This window comes from Salvelinus alpinus, chromosome 8 (genome assembly GCF_045679555.1).
Source record: "Salvelinus alpinus chromosome 8, SLU_Salpinus.1, whole genome shotgun sequence".
In the NCBI taxonomy this organism is placed as follows: Eukaryota; Metazoa; Chordata; class Actinopteri; order Salmoniformes; family Salmonidae; genus Salvelinus; species Salvelinus alpinus.
Window position 1 is genome coordinate 17,397,877 of NC_092093.1, and position 21,942 is coordinate 17,419,818.

The following is a 21,942-nucleotide window of genomic DNA, read 5'->3' on the forward strand; positions in this document are numbered from 1 at the left end:
ATGAAAATGGCGAGAGTAGCAAGTTGATTTTGATTGGTCCAAAGCACAGAAATGCCTCCTAATGTTACTACCTTCCCAACGCCGAAATATGGGAGAGATGCAACCAAGAACTGCGCGGTCTAAACTAGCAAACGCCGCAACAAACTAACGTTCTTATTCAATCAACACTGTTAAGTACAAGCAGTTTAAGGTTGTAATATTGTAGAGAACAATTGAATGATAAATTGTATGTGATTCATAATGACATCGGCTAAAGAACTAGCTTTACTAGGTGTAGACATTCATTTAGTAGCTCCCTCTTGAAATTAATCGTATTTCACTACTGGTCCCTTGTGGCTCAGTCGGTAAAGCATGACGTTTGCAACGCCAGGGTTGTGGGTTCAATTCCCACGGGGGACCAGTACGAAAATGTAAATACTCTGCTGTAAGTCCTGCTAAATTACTATAATGTCAAATGTAGATTCTAGAGCTGTAAGTGAATGCCCCACACGGTGTGCTTTAACTTTAAGGCCTGCGCTGTTTGGTAAACTAAGGGGGGAGAAGTCTAAAATGCCAATGGCATGACCCTTTAACTTTTAGTCGGTTTTCATCAGATCTCTCTCACGGACTACAGAACCACATGTGGGGGCTACAGTCAGTGGAGGTGTATGAGTTCAGCACCAGTCTTTTCATTTAAGTGCTAGTGGAGTATGTGTAGCTGAGTGGCCTACAGAGGAGGCCTAGGCTATGTGGCGGTTGGTCGGTCAGTCAGTCAGAAGCAAGGCAACCATGGTGGTTGGGTGGGTAGGCAGGTTCCCCTCCCCAAATCATGAATAAATACGATCTTTTTCTAATCTGGAAAACTCAATTGAAATGGAATTGACCCTAAACACCTACTAATCCCCAGCTTCCGAATGGCTCAGAATATGTTCTCTGTCAATGTGTCTGGTAAACCAGTGGTCAAATAAAAAAAAAATCCTGACGATAAATTGTGCTTTCACACTAAATCTAATCTACTCTTTCAGTGGACTGAGAGGAGACAGGCTAGACTTCCATGCTGTTTCAATGCAGTTTTGAGATTTGCTAGATGGCCTGGCTGAGAGCTGATGCATCGCGTGATGCTATGGCAGATGTCATCTCGCTCTTTTACTACACCACAGGGGAAACACTCCCCACCCAACACAAACACATACACACACATACATCTAGGAATCCTGAGGCAGCAGGGAGGTAGCAGCACATGGGGCTTTCCTCCACTGTCTCTTTCTCCTCATGAATTGGATTCCCAGGTCAAATCAGTTAGATCGTCAACAACAGACTGCCTGGCTGATATGCTATTCATTCAGGTCATTAGTATGGCCAATATTTAACGTACATTTTCACATTTGCTATGACTATGGTAATAAAGTCCTGCCATGTCTCAAGAAATCGTCTTCTTGACTCTGACAGAGCCTTTTTAAGTACTTACTAGACCTAGACGACACAGCCCCAGCCGTTCTCTCTCTAAGTCTGTCTCACACATTCACTCTAGATCCTCACTGAACGTGACAGAGAAAGATGTTCCTCAATTGTCTCTTCTGCTTCTGGGATGACTGAAAGGAAGTTCCCCCTGGTCTGAATTAGAAGCAAGATAAGAGGGGTTCTGTCTGGCTGGCTTAGAACACCTACAGTCGAATCAGAATTGAGTAGAATATCTGACTGAATGTCCTGCTTCTATTTCAATGAGTAGTGTGGTCTTGGGTGTTTTCTTATGTAAATGTTGGATAGGAATCCATTGGTCTGTGAATGTCATCTCTCACAGAAGCGGGTGACTTGTCTTACAGGATGGCACCGACTCTTCGGTCTCTACAGAATTTCACAGCAGTCGTTGAAAATACTGTTAGCAGGAATCCTGGCCACAAGTGACAGTTCACTTAACACCAATGAACCTTCCCTTTTTGCTAACAGTCACTGTGGCAGTGAGGAAGCCCTGTGGGGTTCCACTACAGAAGTACCATCTGCATGTGCTTCCCCCCCTGTCCAACAACCCGTGGTATCCATGGCAACAGTTTAGTGGCCAGACGGCAGGAGGCTGCAGGCGGTTAGCAAGTGGTGTGTTCAGAAGGACTGAGGAGACTAGATGGATCGCGTTGTCCATAATTCCTGACAGGATAGGATACCTGAAAGTTAGAGGTCAAGGGAAACACCCATTCTTCACCGTGACACTACCACAGCTCCAGACTGACCGATCAATCAGCATCGCATTATCACCAGACTCACATACACGCTGGAAGTCTTCCTCCATGTTGACACTCCATCACATTGTTATCTAGATAGTAGCCTTTCTTGTGATGTAGCCTACACCCTGCACAGCACTAGTCTGTATGTCTAAGCAGGAGGCAGGCTTTTCCTGTAGACGCCACTTCATCATGCTATGAGCAACACCACATCACTGTTAAGGGACGGGCCATGTTTCGGCCTCCATTGAATGACCAAAGCCTTTCAGAGACCCTCTGATGGAGAGAGACACTATCCTATCTCTTCTGACGAGGTGCAACACTGGTGCTTGTGTTATTACTGTATTAGGTTCACTGGGCTGGAAAATTCCACTCTGCTGGGAAAAACATGTTTATTTTCTAGAACTCTGGATGCGTCCCAAATGTCTCCCTATTTAGTGCAGGGCTCTATGGACCTGGTCAAATGTAGTGCACTAAAAAGGGAATAGGATGCCATTTGGGACGCTACCAATGACTCTTGCTGATTCCAGTACCTTCTGTGTCTGTCAGCGGAAACGCAGACTGAATCTCTCTATTATCATTCCAGAAAGAGTGAGTGAGAGAGAGGAAGAGAGGCTGTTTGGTCAGTGAAGTGTATCACGTGCGGTGAGTAGAGGGGTGTGTAGCTTGGAGAAGAGAAGACCACTCGTGTTAAGCCATGGGTGATCCTTGTGTGTGTCATGATACCAGGTTTAGTATCTAAATGATGCCACTCAGGGACGTCACTAGAGATTCATGGACAGGGAGGCTAAGCCTCTTTTAGGGGGGGTTTGGGCATACTCCCCCAGGATTTGTTTTAAAGCACCCAAAATGTCTTTTCATCATGTATTTTTAGAGTAACAATGGGTGTAAAATCTCTTATTTTTGGTCAAGGTTGGCTAAAAGTGTACCTGTCTCATAGTTTGTGTTAGACACTGATCTGATATGACTTACTTAAATAAAGATTATATAATAGATAATATATAAGATATTAAAGTCCCCTCTGTCCCCATCCATCCAACACCAACAAAAGGCACAAAAATGGCTGTACGATCAAGCCAAAATACTTTTTGGAATGTTATTTTGAGAGAGAGAGAAATGTGAAGACATGCAGGTCATATTATACCATTAGCTAAAAATGTTATTTAAATTTCACCCTTTTGTTAATTGTTGCTCAAAATTAACCCAATAATTCAGACCCATGGAACATCTTAAACAGTATCATCCACAATGGGGCAAAACTAAATTCAACTAATGAGCTAAATAACATTTTAAAAACTGAAAAAGAATTAGGAATAAAATCTGATTTAAAAAAGGTAAGATCCCAAACAAATATTACAGAACTGCTCCTCCTGCTTCTCTCTTTTGATGCTTATTTTGTGGGTGGACACATCAGTGTACATCATATTTTTAAAGGTGGCAAAGCTGTCAATAACACTATTGTGACTTAGTGGCCCAAGCACTTCACCCTCAATGCACATGGCTGCAAGAGCAAGACTTTTCTGACCCATTGTCTTACGCAACCAGGAGTGCGGCCGGCGCAGTGCACTAAAGGACCTTTCACAGGAGCAGCTGATCACAGGATTGGTGAGGGCAACCTGAACATATCATCCAGGAGGTTATGCACAGCAACCATATCTTTGGGAGGACATCCAGCCTCTCTTTTCTGGGCAAGAAAGTTTCTGGCCACCAACACCTATTCTGTTTTAACATCCATGCCGTAGTGCTTGGCAAACTCAGTTCCGCATGATGTTTCTAGGAAGTGTTTTGAGCAGACCTGCATCTACAGTTGAGAATTGCTGGTCAAGCTCACAAACTATCATGTCCAGGCAGGGGAGCAACAACTCTGTTTTTATTGTTTGGGAACATGAAAATTCTGTGCCTAAACCCAAGGAGGTCTCCACCACAATCTCCCATTTTTCCTTTGTTTGCACTTTCTTGCTGCATCTGCCTCTGGAATATTGTGAACTTCAGTGATTTGGTTCGGTCATAAAGTTCTGTGGCAAATGCATCTGTGCGTTTGCTTATCAGTGTGTCACATACAGCTTGTTTGCCAAAACAAGCTTCTGCCAGGTTTACAGTCTCTTTCTGGAGGAACTTATGAAGTCCCTCAGTTACAGAAAGAAGGGACTGAAACATCAGTAGCAAATACACGGTGGAGAACTTATGAAGCTTTGCTCTCAGACCAACAGCCATGGGGGATCCAATGGCAGATAGACAATCAAAAATAGCAGTTAGTGTCCAGGACTGCATTTATGGACCGCAACTGGCATGCCCAGCGAGTGTTTGAGAGTTGTACAAGTTCAGCTGATGCTATTCCAAGTTTGTACTGAGCTTCGTTGAACTTGTGGTGGTTAACTAGATGTAGTGAAAAACGAATATACATTCTCTAAGAAACTGAAACTCAGCAGCCTCCAGAATAGCCCTGCAAGTATGACACAACACCAAATTTAGCTCATGAGTAAAGCTATGTACATAAATAGCCTCCTGATGCAGCACTCTGAAATGTGCTGCACACCTCCTTTAGATCCAGTCATGACAGCTGCACCATCATAGGTCTGTGCAACGCACTTTAGGTCTGCTACCCCTCTCATTTGAAGCTGCTGTTGCAACTCATTTGCTATCGATTGGGCATCAAATGACTTGATTTCTGCTAGTACTAGTAAACGCTCCTTAACTGTCCCCTCTGTTACATACCTAACGCGAACTGTTCAGACTGCCCATCCCTGGCCTCATCCGCCACAATGACATACATTCCAGATTTTGACATCTGAGACCATGGTGTCCATAATCTCTTGAGCACAGCATTCGATCATGTCGTTCTGAGATTCTGGAGAGAGATGTCGCATTTGATGGAGTATTGTACCTTTGCAGGAAAGGGTCAAACTCCTTCAAAAACTCCATACATTCAAGAAGGTTCCCTCTATTTGTGCTTTCACTAGATTCCTCATTGACACGGAAAGAGAGTCCCTGTCTTCCTAACATTGAGGTGACCGCAACAATTCTCCTCAGATACTCCCTTCTCTCTGCAATATCACTAGCATGGGCAGGTGTTAAAATCTGAGCAATGTTCCCATGACTGCTAGTTGCCTGGTAGCTTTGCCATGCCACAACACTGTCTCTGTGTGTTTGTGCCATTTCATGTTAACTGAAGATAAACAACGCTTTTCCCCCCCACTTTTTACAGCCATTACTGACAATAATCAAATGTAATGTTTTTGCCAAAAACTCCACATGGAAAGCAGAAAGCTGTGTTTTTGTGGACAGACTACTCTACCCAATTTGTATTTCTCAAACCAGCAGTGCGGGAAATGCCCTTTTCTGTGTACCAAAACGTTCGTGTGGGTAGCTATTCAGCTTCACTTGTCTGGGCCCAGTGTCTTTGTCACCTAAATCGCTCTCATTTCTGGAAGGAGTTGCTGCAGCGGCTTGATTACTTTCTCTCTCTGGATCTGTTTGTTGTTGTTGTTCTCTCTCTCGCTCGCTCTCTCTCTCGCGCTCTCTCGCTCTCTCCTGAATGAAAGCAATTGAGTATGAAAAGATATGTGCATGATGTTACGTCATCTTACTCATTTATAGCCTGGCATAGATGGCAAAACTATATTAAATACAAAGTTAAGTTATGTGGCGATGATATCTAGTTGTGTTGAATTTAAAAGACACCGTTAGTTAGCTCGCAACGTCTATTACACTGTAACTTGACTCACATAAAAACGTATTGGTTAACAAAGCTTTGATGATGACCGAAGTCTATAGTAGTGAATACTCTCTCTCTCTCTCTCTCTCTCTGTTCTAACTTACCACAAATTCACATCGTAGCCTATCTGCATGAATCTGTCCTGTCAGAGACTTTTCCTGTCAGTTTACTGTTAGCTAGCAGTCTACTGCCACAGCAGGAGCTAACGTTAACCAAAATGTTAGCTACAAGTAGACCTAACTCTCACTAGCGTGTGCGACAGAGGATGCCCCCAGGTCCTAGTGCCCGCCCGTTAAGAAGTTTAAGATGCGATGGAACGGTTGACGGGGAAAAGCTCACACAGAAAATATATTGACTGATATATTGATTTATTTAGGGGGGGTTAATTAATATTCCAGGCCTAGCAACGTCCCTGATATCACTGCAAAAAATGAAATCATATTAGCCAAAGTCTAATATGGCACATGATCCAGACAGATAAACTCAGCTACTGTTCAATCGTCGGGCATGTTTTGAATTCAATATCATTACATTAGACATTTTCTACATCAGCCATGTATGCATTCATGAATCAGTTATATAATACATTTTACTTAGATTTGTAAAAACAAACTACATAACAACATAATGGTAATAATTTATTTGAATGGTAAATCTCTATTGATAAACTGGGTAAATCAAGAAGTAGCCTAGGTCTATTCACAATACAGGTGAATGCATATTCAATAGAAGTGTGTGCATGCATTGAGTTATTGAGCTTGTTTTGGCTGATTTCATCAGGCTACAGATGACATACAATTTGTTTCCCTTCCATTTGGGACTTATTTTATTGAACTGATCAACAACATGAAGGAAGCTTATTTTCTAAAAGTGTGCGCTGTCTCTTTAACCGGTGATGGCTTCATTCAGGAGGCAGTCAGTTTGCTGAGGCAATAGATGGGTTAGCTGACAACGTCACTAAAACAATGTGCACGCTTCCATGGGCCAGAAGTCAGCATGTTGTGATGGCCAGATTGTCATTCTTGTAGCAAATCGCCATGTGGGGAATCGTAAGTGACTTGTTTCACTTTGTTTCATCATGTTCTTGATACCATGTCCTGTTTTGACTGATTTCATATCTATGCTAATATTGCAAAACATTTTCTAGCTAGCTAACCAACATCTGTAACGATGTATTTGAGACAAGTGCTCATTTTGCAAATGCATTTGTTTTCAATCATTATTGAAGACAATATAACTTACATGTTGTCAACAATCTAAGCCAACCCCATCTGTTTTGCCTCATAGTTGCGCACAGGTCGGTTTTGTTGCAACCAACCTGACTATAGATAGTTATCAACTTCTTATGGCTGCAATCCCGCTACCGGGATCGATATGACAACAGCCAGTGAAAGTGCAGGGCGCCAAATTCAAACAACAGAAATCTCATAATTAAAATTCCTCAAACATACATGTGTCTTATATCATTTTAAAGGTAATGTTGTTGTTAATCCCACAAAAGTGTCCGATTTCAAATATGCTTTTCAGCGAAAGCACTACAAACGATTGTTAGGTCACCACCAAACCACAATAAGCACAGCCATTTTTCCAGCGAAATATAGCAGTCACAAAAAGCAGTTCTATTGACTGTTGACATCTAGTGGAAGTGAAAACTCATCCATATCTCGTTGTAATTTCAATGGGAGCTTGGTTGAAAATCTAGCAGCCTCAGAAAAAAATCAAAACAGGAAGTGGAACTTCTCAGGTTTTTGCCTGCCATATGAGTTCTGTTATACTCACATACATAATTCAAACAGTTTTAGAAACGTCAGAGTGTTTTCTATCCAATACTAGTAATAATATGCATATATTAGCAACTATGACTGAGGAGCAGGCCGTTTACTCTGGGCACCTCTGTGCACCTTTCATCCAAGCTACTCAATACTGCCCCTGCAGCCATAAGAAGTTATACTCTGATTGGTTCGAGCCCTGAATGCTGATTGGCTGACAGCTGTGGTATATCAGACCGTATACCACGGGTATGACAAAACATTTTTTACTAGTCTAATTGCGTTGGTAACCAGTTTTTATAATAGCAATAAGGAACCTCGGGGCTTGGTATACTGTATGGCCAATATACCACGGCTAAGGGCGTTGCGTCGTGCCTAAGAACAACCCTTAGCCATGGTATATTGGCCGTATACCACACCTTCTCGGGCCTTATTGCTTAAATAACCTTTGGGAGTGATGTGAGAGAGACCGATTAAAAAAAATATATATATATGTTTTTTTAAAGTGAACGAGTAACGTTTTGCTGGCAATTAGCTTTGAAATGGGCTTATTTTCTTTCTGGTTTCATACACGCTATAAGAGACACATCTGCTACGCTAATAGACTGTTGATCCGTGAGACATTTGACAGAAGTACCGAAAGGAACAAAAATACTAGTACCAAACCGTTTTTCTGAAGTTTTGGTATACTGTGCAACAACACGTGTGTGTGTGTGTGTGTGTGGTGTGAAAAAAAGACCAGTCGTGTTGAACCATGGGGATCCTCCTGCGCTCCACTATGACCATATAAGAAGTGCTGCTCAGCTCCACCACTACAACAATCCCCATGGGACCAGACCAGCCCTCCCCATCCATCCCTCCATTCATCTTCTCTTACATTTACATTTACATTTAAGTCATTTAGCAGACGCTCTTATCCAGAGCGACTTACAAATTCTCTTCCCTCGCTCCACAGCCAGGCAGGTTTGGTGGAGGGAGTGAGGAATATTTTCTGTGACAGATGGGAATTGACGTAGAAGGAGCAGATATGTCTCTTTCTGTCTACTCCAGAGTGATGAAGGTGTATTGTGACCCACCAGAGCATTGGAGGCTAAGGGGCTGTCATTAGGACCAGAGGCCCTAAAGCAGAGCTATAATCTGGGGCCTTCTTAGAAGAGGAGCTGGTCTAAGGGAAACCCAGTAGAGTGAGTGTGTGTGTGTGTGTGTGCGTGTGCACTTGAGTGAACAATGCAAGTCAACAAAGGATTGGTGTTTTCTGTCATCAGTGAAACCAGGTCAGCACAGCCCTTGGCTGGGCTGTGTGGACAGTCTCCAGGGTTGTCCAGTTGATTTGCAGGTCCTCTTTTCTGGTGACTTCATTTCCCTGCCTACACATTGGCACACAGTGGTGGGAGAAAATGGTTGCTTGACAAATGTCAGCTGCATAACATATAAATGGCCTTTGTGGGTATTGAGTTTTTTTTTACATTTTGTACTTCCATATTTAGCTACTCCTGCACATCTGTCTTTTAGTCTAGCCTGATTTCCATTAAAATTCCTCAATATTACATTTGTCAGATCTGATGGTGAACAAGACAGTCATGGAAATCAGAATCTTGATCTTTCCTGGCACATTTACTGCTGTGTGTTACTAGTCTAGATGCACAACACTGTCATAACACTAGGGCTGGGACCAGTATCACGATGCCCGTTAGTATTGTGGCAAGGAAACAAGAACACAACACTGTCATAACACTAGGGCTGGGACCAGTATCACGATGCCCGTTAGTATTGTGGCAAGGAAACAAGAACACAACACAAAGCGGATTTAACTTATTCAGGAAAACAGCCCTAATGTTGAAAACAAACGTCATGTTGTCATCCAGAGTCACATTTGATTTATTTTCCAATCTATAGCACACAGTTTTACATACAGAAGGTTTTTAAAGGACAAACGTGTCTGCTTCATGTTTTCCTTTTTGCCATGTAAAAAAATATTGCGATACTGGTATCAGCACTGCCCTACGCAACACAGGACCTTTTGTTTTGAAGTGTCTTTTTACAGTAAGCCTATGCCATGCCTCTTTTTACAGTAAGCCATACAGGCCTGCAGTATGTGGGACAAATACAGAGTGACATTGTTGCTCTACACATTTGAGTCATTGCTCTGTGGCAGTCCCTGTAGTGGTGATAGGCCTTGTCGCGTGTGTGTGGGCACGTGTGCTCCTGCCCTGCGGTCTGGGTTTTCAGGGGGTTAGAACTTGGAAGATGTCTCTGCTGGATATTTAATAGCCCAGTTAACATGGGACAGCCGAGAGATGCGTTATTAATTATCGTCCTTCCGCCTGCCGCTTTGTTGTTTTAGAATGGCGCTATGACTTTCACTCCTGAATAATTTAGGTACGTGTTCAACCCAGGAGAAAGTTGATAAACGGAATGCTAGTACTGTTCGTTCGTTGGGACACACAGACATACACACCTAGTCAGAGGCACAACGAGAACAATATGTGGTCATACGTACCCTTCACTGTTGATCTAACGCTCATTGACAGTGCTTACTTTTAGATGTTCCGAGCTCTGTACACGGCAAGACAATGAGATGGAGTGTTCTGGATTGTTTTTCAGAAACCAAGAAGAAGTGGGTGCTCTAGAAGGGAAGCAACGTCCTCCTCCAGATACGGTACAGTAACACATTTCTTCATCACATTGTGTAGACATGCCTGGATTCATAGTGTCAGAAGTAGGTATGCAGATCTAGGACCTGTTGTGCCTTTCAGAAAGATGACATGGTGTCCTAGATTAGCACTGCTACTCTGAGGCTTGGTGAAACCTGGCCCTAACCACACCACCGCACTTTACTCATTCAGTGATGCCTAACAACCCTGTAACAATGCTACTGTGGTTATCATGATAACATGGTACTTACCATGTCTAAGATTAGCCTCTATTTGTTATTTAAAATACAGGACTTTCTCTTTCAGTCTGTTGCCATGTTGTCACAGCTTTAGGGTAATGAAGACCGAAACATGTTTATGAGGTGGTTGATCAGACCCAGGTGAAGCTTACTCCTGCAGTAAAACCCACTTCAGAGTCCATGTAATGTTTAAGGCCAGGGTCAGGTTCAGTAGAGCAGTTTTGCAACAGTAGAATATAAATCTAGGTTCTTATTGCACAAGTTTACTGTTGCACATCCTCAGTTTTATAACACAACATGTGAGTAGGACTTAATGTTGGTCTGGGCAACCACCTTTCAGGGTTTAGTTACTAACTTAAGACCGTTATGAAGTATGTGCACCAAAATGATTTCCTGGTTTCAACCCAGAGCAGAATATGTTGTGGTTTGTTTTCTCTGGACTCGCTCTTTTCCCCAATGGAGGTTGTTTCAAATCTTAACGCAGCAAGATATGCCGTTTTAGCATGCTGCTCGTTTGGACTTTAATTGCACTGAGCGAGTTTAATTACAAAGCACAATGCGTGAAGCATTTATCCCCGTTTCCACAACAGGAAAGTATTGTGGAACGTATTCAGCACCTCTTTACTGAGGACAACAACTCACTGAAGTAAAACAACCATTTAGACTTTACATTTAAACAGACTTAAAGCAGTATTCATTTCTGTCTTTCTAAAATACTTAACTTTAAAATATAGGTTATGATGTTACACAATGGCTCTTTTCATAAAGCTGGTGAAATAAGACCTCTTTATTGAGGTATTATGTTTCCAGGTTGACCCAGTCCAAGACAGGAATCAGAGAGATTCAATCATTGGTTTTCAGGTTCAAACACGCAGATAAATGGTTATGAAAGTGGAACCAAGCCGTTCTGAATCCCCCTACTCTACATATGTACCATTCTGTCAGTGAGAGGGTTCTTAGGGTTACACTGGGAAGGCCTAGTCTGGTAGCAGGAGGTCTTCTGAAGACTACCACAGACACATCCTGACCGCCAAGGAGTCGTCATTCATTATTACTGTCAGCTCACGGCAGAGGCAGGGAGGGGGAGGGAGAGTGTGTGTTTAAACATGTCATATTCCTGGATTTTTCAAAGGAATTTGAATAGGAACATGTTTGTTTGTAGTCAGTGTTCCTGACATTAGGTCTTCTATGCAGAACATTTCAGGTCATTTTGAGGCCAATTTCCATTGGTATTTATTGTGCTACCAGCTTCTTTTTACCCCTGTTTATATGTACACCTTCCTCCGCCACTCCAGTATCCCTGCACATTGGAATAATGGTACAGCCACTGACCTGTATGTAACTTTATTGGATTCTCATTAGATAAGAATCTATTTTAACACTTTTATTCTGCATTGTTGGGGAAGAGCTTGCAAGTAAGCATTTCACTGTACTGTTTTACACCTGCTGTATCCTGTTCATGTGACAAACGAGAAACTAGGCACCATAAAGGTGATTAATAGTACACTAATAATACAGCTAGTCAGCACATTGTTGTTACTATGGTGATACCCACTATTCTCCTCTCCTTCTCTGAATTATTAGCTTGTGCTTGTTTAGACTGGCCCTGGACTTGTTGACTCTTTTGTCTGTGCGACACATGAGACTGAGACAGGAAACGCTAGTGAATATCCACTGTCTAACTGATAGCCAGCCAAGCCAAGGCAGAAACCCCATTGTGTTCCACGTCCTCCTCTGCCTCTTTACCAGGCCTCGCTGGGATGACTGCAGGGCTCTGCAACTCTAGTCCCAGAGAGGAAACAGAGGGTACGGGCTTTTGTTCCAGCCCGGCACTAACACGACTGATTCCTCTAATCATGTTCTCAGGAATCTTTTCAACTGAGACCATGATTGGATGAATGAAGGTGTGGATGGTGGAGAGAAGGAAACCTAGTGGTATACTCTAGTATAGCCTGCCCTATTCACGGAAGGACTGGATTGTACTGGGAATAAGCACCATGATGCAACACCACCCCCTAGCAGCAAAAGTGGTGCTCTGTTTGTGAATTGTAGTGCGATGGCTCTCATGCAGATATGTGCATTTCGTTTTTTATTTCCATACTTTCTGTGGATTACATTCCCAGGAATATGTGAGGGGCTAAAGATGGCAAATGGAGTATTGACCGGTTGACTTACTTCAGAAAGTATCTAGACCCCTTGACTTATTCCACATTGTGTTGTTACAGCCTGAATGCACCCATCTACACACACTACCTCATAATGACAAAGTGAAAACATGTTTGTGAAAAAAAATTGTGAATTACTTTTTCCAAATATATTGAAAGAAATGAATACAGAGAACTCTTGACATAAGTACTCACACCGCTTTGCTATGACACTCCAAATTGAGCTCAGGTGCATCCAATTTCCTTTGGTCATCCTTGATGTCACTACAGCTTGATTGGAGTTCACCTGTGACCAATTCAATTGTTTGGACATGATTTAGAAAAACACACCTGTCTATATAAGGTCCACAGTTGAGTGTATGTCATAGCAGAAACTATAGTCCAAGGAACTGTCCATAGATCTCCTAGATAGAATTGTGATTAGGGATATATCTGGGGAAGGGGATGAATCCATTTCCAGAGTGATGAAAGTTTCCAAGAGCACAGTGGGAAATTGAAAAAATATGGAACGACCCAGACTCTGGGCGACTGAGCAACCAGGCAAGAAGGACCTTAGTCAGGGAGTTGACCAAGAACCCAATTACCACTCTGACAGAAATACAGAGTTCCTTGGCTGAGATGGGAGAAGTATGTGAACGATTCTGTGGTCTTATGAGACAAACTTTGGCCTGAATGCGAATAACTATTCTGGAGAAAACAAGGCACACAGCTCATCATCCATCTAATACCATCCCTTCCAAGAAGCATGGCATTGGCAGCATCATGGTATGGGGATGCTTTTCGGAGGTAGAGACTGGGAGACTGGTAAGGATAGAGGGAACAATGAATGGAGCCAAATCCTTGATGAGAACCTGTTTCAGAGTGCAAACAAAGATTTATGTTCCAACAGGGCAATGACCCCAAGCATACAGCCAAATCACAGCTGGAATGGCTTCAAAACAAGAATGTGAACGTCTGAGTGGCCAAGCCGAAACCCAGATTTGAATCCCATTGAAAAATCCCCAAATCCAGATGTTCAAAACTGATCCAGACATACCCAAGACGACTCAAATCTTTAATTGCCGCCCAAGGTGCTTCTACAAAGTATTGACCCTCGGGGGTGTGAATACTTCTGTAAACAACATATTTAATTTTCAATACATTTGAAAAAATTAAGAAACATGTTTTCAGTTTGTCAATATGCAATATTGTATTTGGATGCGTGAGGATTAAACGTGTTTTAATCCATTTTGAATTCAGGCTGTAACATAACAACATGTGAAATAAGTCAAGGGGTGTGAATAGTTTCTGAAGGCAGTGTAGGTGTGCATTCTGTAAGTGTTAGCCTATCACTGTAAAGATCTAACCGTAAGAAATGAGGGAGACGTGTGCTGTGATGATCATATGCTGAGCAGACTGTAACCGTGGCTCTTTGTATCACCAATCTAACGGTCAGGAATCTGGAAAGAGCAGCATTAATATGTGACTGTACTGTGTACATTCTCTAGAATTCAACACCTGGATATGTACAATATAGAAAATTATATCTGTTTTACTGACACCCTTAGCTTATGGACCAATCAAAACACCGGCATAAGTAGACACACAGCCTATAGGCCAATTGTGATCATCTCCCTAAATCTGGCACTCATTTACTCTCCCCGTTCTGTTTGGTCCAGCAGGGACCGCATCAGATCACCCTCTTAAAGCAGTAATCATGTTCACTAGCCTCTGATGTAGCTAGGCCGCTGTGTAATTATGTGTTATAGTGACCACCCGCTAAGCATTGCTTAAGGTAGCCTATCCTCTGGAAATTACTACCGTCTTGTTGCCTCCAATGAAACGGTTTAAAGAGTAGTTCAACCGGCGTTTAAGACTTAACTAGCCCTTTCTGGGATCTTAAAGGACTTTATCTTCTAAATACTTGATCAGAATAATGTGATTCTACCATCTGTTTCTTTTCCTTAGGCCTTTAAATACACATGCACAGCCACACACACACTGTGAGACATGGAGGAGCCACTGCTATTCCATTACACAGGCCTTGTACATGCATTCCATGAACACCTAACCACCCAATTTAGACTAGCTAAATCACATCACTAGGCCTATATCTTGATGTTGTTTAGAGGACACCCTCGGTTAATACTGGAACGTTACCACACGCAATGAGAGAACCTAATAGTGGAACGTTGACACGCGCACTGAGAGAACCTAATAGTGGAACGTTGACACGCGCACTGTGAGAGCAGGATTTCCCAAACTCTGTCCTTGGGACTGCAGGGCACTACACAGCTCATGCAAACTATCAAAGCTTGATGATTAGTTGATTTATTTGAATCAGCTGTGTAGTGCTAGGGGGCAAAAACCAAAACGTGTCCCAAGGACAAAGTTTGTGAAACCCTGGGTTGGAGAATGTTAGTGGACTGAATGTTTGACAGCAGCCTTTAGCAGAGTGTCTCTGTGAGGGAATCCAATATTACCAGTCCTGCCTCTGAGATGTAGTCACTTTCACTTTATTGTCACTGTGGGTATCCAAGTCTCTCTAAAAGGGAGAAACAAGTTGAAATAACCTTTTGTTGGTGTGCTATTGTGAAATGTATTCAAAGGGGATTACAAATAAATGCATTCTCTTTTTAATCCTTGAATGTTATTTCTACTGTAGTTGTTCTCTTGAATCATTTGACACCATTGCATTTGTGAATATATTTAAATGTATCTAATAGTATTTATTTGTGTTTTTACCATTTTTGATCAGGTTTGCTGGAATGGGTAATCTTCTAAAAGTCCTTACAAGGGAAATAGAGAACTATCCACATTTTTTCCTGGACTTTGAAAGTAAGTCTGAAGGAGGAGTGTGCAGGAGTTTGACTGAAGGTGTGACCATGAAACGCTTCCCCTAGTCAGTGGTTTATATCTATGGGTCCCCTCTGGACATAAAGCTGTGTAGGTGTCTGTCTGTACCTGTCTCTATCTCTCTAATACACCACACCTCTTTCTCTCTCTTTCTTCTCTTGCTTTCCTCTCTTTCAGAAACCAAATGGGGAATCTGTTAAAAGTGCTCACTTGCACTGAACTTGAGCAGGGACCAAACTTTTTCCTTGACTTTGAAAGTGAGCACTGCTTTTGCCTGGCCTGTGTTCTTCTTCCTTCTCTAGAGCTTTACTTCTGTAGAGCTCCTTTACTAACCAGGGTTTGGGGACAGTTCCATTTCAATAAGCTTCCAATTGCACAACCGAGAAGTAACGGTTATTTTCAATTAGGATAATTTTTTAATTGGCCGAATTGAACTGGAATTAATTCTGACCCTGTTACTAAGCTACCTGCATGCTTCATAGTCTATGCTCCTAGAACAGCCCATTGCTTGCCTATTGTCTATCGTCTACTCAAGAGACATCTGTTTCAAGCAGTTTTTTTGTTATGCACCATTTCCTCATGTCTAATGGCAGCAAATGATGCATTATCAACAAAAAAACTAAAACTGATGTTATCCTATTTGATGTTGAATATGTCCTGATGATGTCCTGACCTTTTCAGTGCTGTGCTTTTCCTGATTTAGTTGTCCTGGAGTAGAAAGCAGAACTAGGTCCAGATGTAGTTAGAGCTAACATAGTGATCGTAAACCATAGTCATGTTATTGTAACTCGTGTAACATCTGGATGTGGCTAGGCTGTATGTCCGTTGCTTCATTGCCTTGCACTCTTCCTACACATGATATAGGCTAGAGACAGCAGCTGAACTGTTAACATAATAAAATATACTCTTGGCTTAAAAAATGACACAGAGAAATGGGGGAAGCACTCACGCCAAGCCTATTCCTTAGTAGTAGCCTATTCCTTAGTAGTAGCCTATTCCACACACGCCAAGCATATTCCTTAGTAGTAGCCTATTCCACTCACGCCAAGCCTATTCCTTAGTAGTAGCCTATTCCACACACGCCAAGCATATTCCTTAGTAGTAGCCTATTCCACGCACGCCAAGCATATTCCTTAGTAGTAGCCTATTCCTTAGTAGTAGCCTATTCCTTAGTAGTAGCCTATTCCACACACGCCAAGCATATTCCTTAGTAGTAGCCTATTCCACACACGCCAAGCATATTCCTTAGTAGTAGCCTATTCCACGCACGCCAAGCATATTCCTTAGTAGTAGCCTATTCCTTAGTAGTAGCCTATTCCACTCACGCCAAGCATATTCCTTAGTAGTAGCCTAATTCACTCTCGTTGTCATAGCGCCATCACTTGTTTTTCTTCCATAGAGAAAGGGAATGTTTTACACTGCATTTACTCTCCACTCTCTCATAGTATTTTGACATCAACTGATGTTCTATGTTTAGTCTGTCGGGAAATAATGTAGGTAACTCACTGACTGTATGTGTGTTAGCTGCAGCTTCTAATATGAAAATGCCTTGAGTATGATTAAGAGTTTGCCGTCTAAAGGGCAGAGCTATAAGCCGCTGCCTTCTGTAGCCTTGTAGGGAGCAGCAGCTCGTGCTGCTATTATACTGGCAGATGCCATGCTGCTCTTCTGTTTACCACAGAGTAGCCTTTCCCTGTCTCCTCGTGCTTAGATTATCTTTGAACCTAGAGATATTCATGTTAATGTCATGCTTGCTGAATGTTTTACAACACTAAAGTATATTGTATCATGCTATTTGTTGCTGAGATTCTATTCTAAGCCTTAGAAGTTGTATTACTGTGTAAGAAAATGCCCTAAGTATACATGCATGATTGTTTTTTGACAACCAAATATAGGCATACACATAGTTCCCAATTCCTGTTAAAGGACAGTTTGTATCACATAATCATTGAAAACCAAATGGTCAGAATGTGTGAGTTTAATGTCCAGTACAGTGTTGTTGTGTTTATATGCAGCCTGCTAGCTAGCCAGGCGAACTGTTGTTGTGTTGTCTATATGCAGCCTGCTAGCTAGCCAGGCTAACTGTTGTTGTGTTGTCTATATGCTGCCTGCTAGCTAGCCAGGCTAACTGTTGTTGTGTTGTTTATATGCAGCCTGCTAGCTAGCCAGGCGAACTGTTGTTGTGTTGTCTATATGCAGCCTGCTAGCTAGCCAGGCTAACTGTTGTTGTGTTGTCTATATGCTGCCTGCTAGCTAGCCAGGCTAACTGTTGTTGTGTTGTCTATATGCTGCCTGCTAGCTAGCCAGGCTAACTGTTGTGTTGTCTATATGCTGCCTGCTAGCTAGCCAGGCTAACTGTTGTTGTGTTGTCTATATGCTGCCTGCTAGCTAGCCAGGCTAACTGTTGTTGTGTTGTCTATATGCTGCCTGCTAGCTAGCCAGGCTAACTGTTGTGTTGTCTATATGCTGCCTGCTAGCTAGCCAGGCTAACTGTTGTTGTGGTGTGTGTCAGATGCACAGCCCACAGACTGTGAGAGAGATGTATGGAACCAGGTGAACGCGGTGCTCCAGGATTCTGAGAGCATCCTCTCTGGCCTACAGGCCTACAAGGGAGCCGGACAGGAGATACGAGAGGTATGTATATCTGCTGGATATGCTTTCACGCACACAGTCGTAGGCACAGGCTATGCATATTCACACTCACATGTGCGTGCACACACACACACGCACTCAAACAAACCTATAAATGTAAAGCTCAATTGATGATTTCATACCAGGCATCTCAGAATTGTTTCCATTACCCATTTTCTTATATTCCATATAGATGATGTATATTTAACCATGGTGTCTGTCACTGTTTCCGCCCAGGCCATTCAGAACCCCAATGACATGATCCTACAGGAGAGAGCCTGGAACTCAGTCTGTCCCTTAGTCATACGACTCAAAAAGTTGTACTGCTTCTCGCTGAGACTAGGTAAGTCTAACCTTTATCCCTCCACGTAGAAGCACTTAGCGCGGCGGGGGACGACATTTTAATTACTATCAAAAGCCAATCAATCAAATATTGGTGTACTATTATTAGTATATTATATCTTTTTTGTGTAATCTTTTTCACATTGGAGACATGAAACATGTTTGTTTTTTATATATATAAAAATGTTTACAACCATAACATTTTCCTTCAGGTGTTTGAAGAGGGCCCTCCATAGCCTGCTGGAGATCCTGGCGTGTTTAAATCTTAACTCGTGTTTGTAATGTATTAACTGTGTTTCTTCTCCTGTAGAGAGGGCCCTTCAGAGCCTGCTGGAGTCCCTGACATGCCCCTCGTACACCCCCACCCAGCACCTAGAGAAGGAGCAGGCTCTGGCCAAACAGTTTGCTGAGATCCTTCACTTTACCCTGCGCTTCGACGAACTCAAGGTCAGACACACACACACACATCATTTCAAACTGTTAATTTCTGTACACAAGTGCAAAGTTAGCACCTATTTTATTCCCTCTTGACAAATAACAGTTCCCATGTTGTCTGTTGGAACTAAATTAATGTCCTCTTAACTTTCAGATGAGAATTCCTGCCATCCAGAATGACTTCAGTTATTACAGGAGGACCATCAGCCGAAACAGGATAAACAACATGAATGTGAGTCAGAGGGAACTGTTATGTCGGTCTAGGGTTGCAAAAAATCATCTAACTTTACCAATCTTCCAACAGGGATTTCTGAAAAACCTGGTAATTTTTGGAAAGTTACCAGAATTTTGTGACCCTAGTCATGTCTGTTTTAGTCTGAATGTGACAGAATAGCTTGTCTGTGTTTGGCCTGGTTATCAGTCCTCTGTTGACATCCACTCTCCTCTGCCTTGAAGCTAAAGATGGATCAGATGTTGACCCTCTTCCTGTTTTGTCTTTAGTTGGATATAGAGAGAGAGGTCAACAATGAGATGGCCAACAGAATGTCACTGTTCTACGCAGAGGCGACGCCCATGCTGAAGACCTTAAGCACAGCTACGACAAACTTCGTAACAGAGGTAAGAGACTTCCTCCTTATTGTTAGCTGCTCTGTGAAAAGAGTTGATCGTTGTAAGTTAAGTCTGGTTCCCTCATTTCTTCATCATTTTCAGTCTGATGATGGTTTGTGTTACCTTGTTATATCTCCAGAACAAGACATTACCCCTGGAGAACACCACTGACGTTCTCAGTACAATGGCCAGTGTCTGCAAAGTCATGCTGGAGACACCGTGAGTTGACTTGATTTACTTTACCTGTAGACATTTAGCAGAGTGACTATATCCAGAGTGAGTCTGTCTGTCAATGCCACGCTATAAACAACTGTTCAACGTGTGCTGTGAATTGGCGTGCGTGTGTGTGCGTATCTCTCTCCCTCCAGAGACTACACGTGCCGGTTCAACAGTGAGGACACGCTGCTGTTCTGTATGAGAGTGATGGTTGGAGTCATCATCCTGTACGACCACGTCCATCCCAACGGAGCCTTCAACAAGTCCTCCAAGATAGACGTGAGAACCTCCTCTCTCACCTATACTGATACTACTGGGCTGTTTACAGGGGACGGTAACCTCGAGGTTACAGAAGGCTCCCAGTTCAAATCCCAGTGCTGAGGAGTTGGTTAAAGCAGGAAACAAATTCCCATCCCGTATGGAATAATAAGCTACAGCTTCAACACATACAGTGGCTACTGAAAGCCTGACGTTAGCATCATGTGTACCTCGCTGTCTTGCCAATGGAAAATGTGTGTGAATGTCTGTTTGAATGTTTTACACGTGTATCCAGAGTAATTGCGCATTTTTGTGTTTTTCATCAGATGAAGGGATGCATAAAGGTCCTCAAAGAACAGCCAGCAGATAATGTTGAAGGTCTCCTGAACGCCCTCAAGTAAGTCTCTATCCTCGCTTTAGTTTAGTACTTCTCTGATGAGACGGTACTTCTCTGATGTCTCACCTTATTCAGTTGAAATGCCAGATGATTTATAAATGGTATTGTGGTAGGAGTGCTCCTTAGCTTCCAATATTACTGAATGGTAGAGGGTGCTCTCTGGATAGCTCCCACAGCAATACAGCAAACAATCCCAAGGCACTGCTGTATATCTTTTAAAAAACCTTTATTAAATTGGCTTATTTTGGTAAAGGTTCAAATCAACCGCCAGCTAGGTGTTTCAGCCCTATGCCTTCATCCTGCTTTGTCTTTCAGGTTCACCACCAAACACCTGCACGACGAGTCCACTCCAAAAAACATCCGCTCCATGCTTCAGTAACGTTTTTATATGAAGAGGATCAATGTACTGACCTCAACGAAAGATGTATATGTTTACATAATTTAAAAGACTGGATGTTAATACTTGTGTATTTACATAGTCATTCCCTGCAACTTACTGAAACTTATAGAACGTACATCTTTTACTCTGAAAAATGATTTGCCTTTCTCTGTTATTATGTTAACATACCTTTCAGCCTTACAAACTGAGCTTGGCAAGTAGCGTTTGGAGAAACAAGCACTCTGGTTGGTTCCTGTGACCTGAGCCAAGCACTCTGGTTGGTTCCTGTGAGTGAGCGGGCGAATGAAAGGAGCTTCATCTGTGGTTTGTGTCAACAAAACATGAATTCCAAATCAACTCCTATCCTGGGGTGTATTAATTAGTCGGATTCCGTTTACTGCAGCAACTAAACGGAAACAAACAGAGCAGACGGAACCAAACGTGGAGGGACCTACCTGCATGTGTCCAATAGAAACTCTTGTTTCTGTTGCAAAACGTTTTCCGATTGAAATAAACGTTTTCCGTTGCAAAAATTTTGCTAAGGAATCCGACTAATGAATACACCCCATGTTCCAGATCGGTTTGTCCTGTCTTCCCAACTCTTGTGGATGGCAAGGTGAAGATTGTTCAACCACCTCTCCTATCTACAAGAGTGCCTAGGGAGTAGTGGCTGGTTTGGAATTTAGCAAGGGAAGCGTTGAGGGGGAAAAGTGATGGCTTTCACATAACGTGTTCTCAGTAAGTTGGTGGACTTTGTGCTTTGTTGGCAAGAAAATGACAGAAAAGGCAGTACGTGCCATAAGAAATAAACAGATCAACCAAATGTTTATTTGGATTGGGACACAGTGTGATTTTAGTAATTTATTTTTCATGAGGGGTTTTTCTTGTCTGTATTTGGGGCTCTGTATCTAACAGAAATCTATTGTTCAAAAAAGCAGCTTTAAATAAAAACTGTCAGGTTATATTTAAGTGACACGGAGTGGCAAAAACAATTCCTTCCACCGCTTTTGTGATCTCTACTCCTGTAGTAGGATGGCGGTGATGATGATGAACCTTCTCTCCTAGTCATTCTCCTTTATACTGTAAGACCAGTCAGACTGTTG

At 42.4% G+C, this 21,942-nt stretch overlaps 1 protein-coding gene across 6 annotated transcripts in view; it reads left to right on the plus strand.

The window, feature by feature from the left end:
- The window catches only part of LOC139582666 (CYFIP-related Rac1 interactor A-like), a 44,367-nt gene extending 22,680 nt beyond the window's left edge, over window positions 1–21,687 (plus strand). For 2 of the 6 annotated variants that reach the window (XM_071412869.1, XM_071412870.1), the window contains exons 2-12: window positions 10,284–10,338; window positions 15,475–15,554; window positions 18,085–18,206; window positions 18,441–18,546; window positions 18,856–18,992; window positions 19,135–19,212; window positions 19,482–19,598; window positions 19,729–19,808; window positions 19,958–20,084; window positions 20,390–20,460; window positions 20,776–21,687. In XM_071412869.1, the coding sequence (XP_071268970.1) occupies window positions 15,485–15,554; window positions 18,085–18,206; window positions 18,441–18,546; window positions 18,856–18,992; window positions 19,135–19,212; window positions 19,482–19,598; window positions 19,729–19,808; window positions 19,958–20,084; window positions 20,390–20,460; window positions 20,776–20,839 (972 nt within the window). In that variant the 5' untranslated portion in view covers window positions 10,284–10,338; window positions 15,475–15,484 and the 3' untranslated portion in view covers window positions 20,840–21,687. Of the gene's footprint in view, window positions 1–10,283; window positions 10,339–15,474; window positions 15,555–15,749; window positions 15,830–18,084; window positions 18,207–18,440; window positions 18,547–18,855; window positions 18,993–19,134; window positions 19,213–19,481; window positions 19,599–19,728; window positions 19,809–19,957; window positions 20,085–20,389; window positions 20,461–20,775 lie in introns of those variants that run through there. The other 4 variants (XM_071412864.1, XM_071412865.1, XM_071412866.1 and 1 more) reach the window with 3 other exon arrangements.
- The last annotated feature ends 255 nt before the right edge of the window (window positions 21,688–21,942 follow it).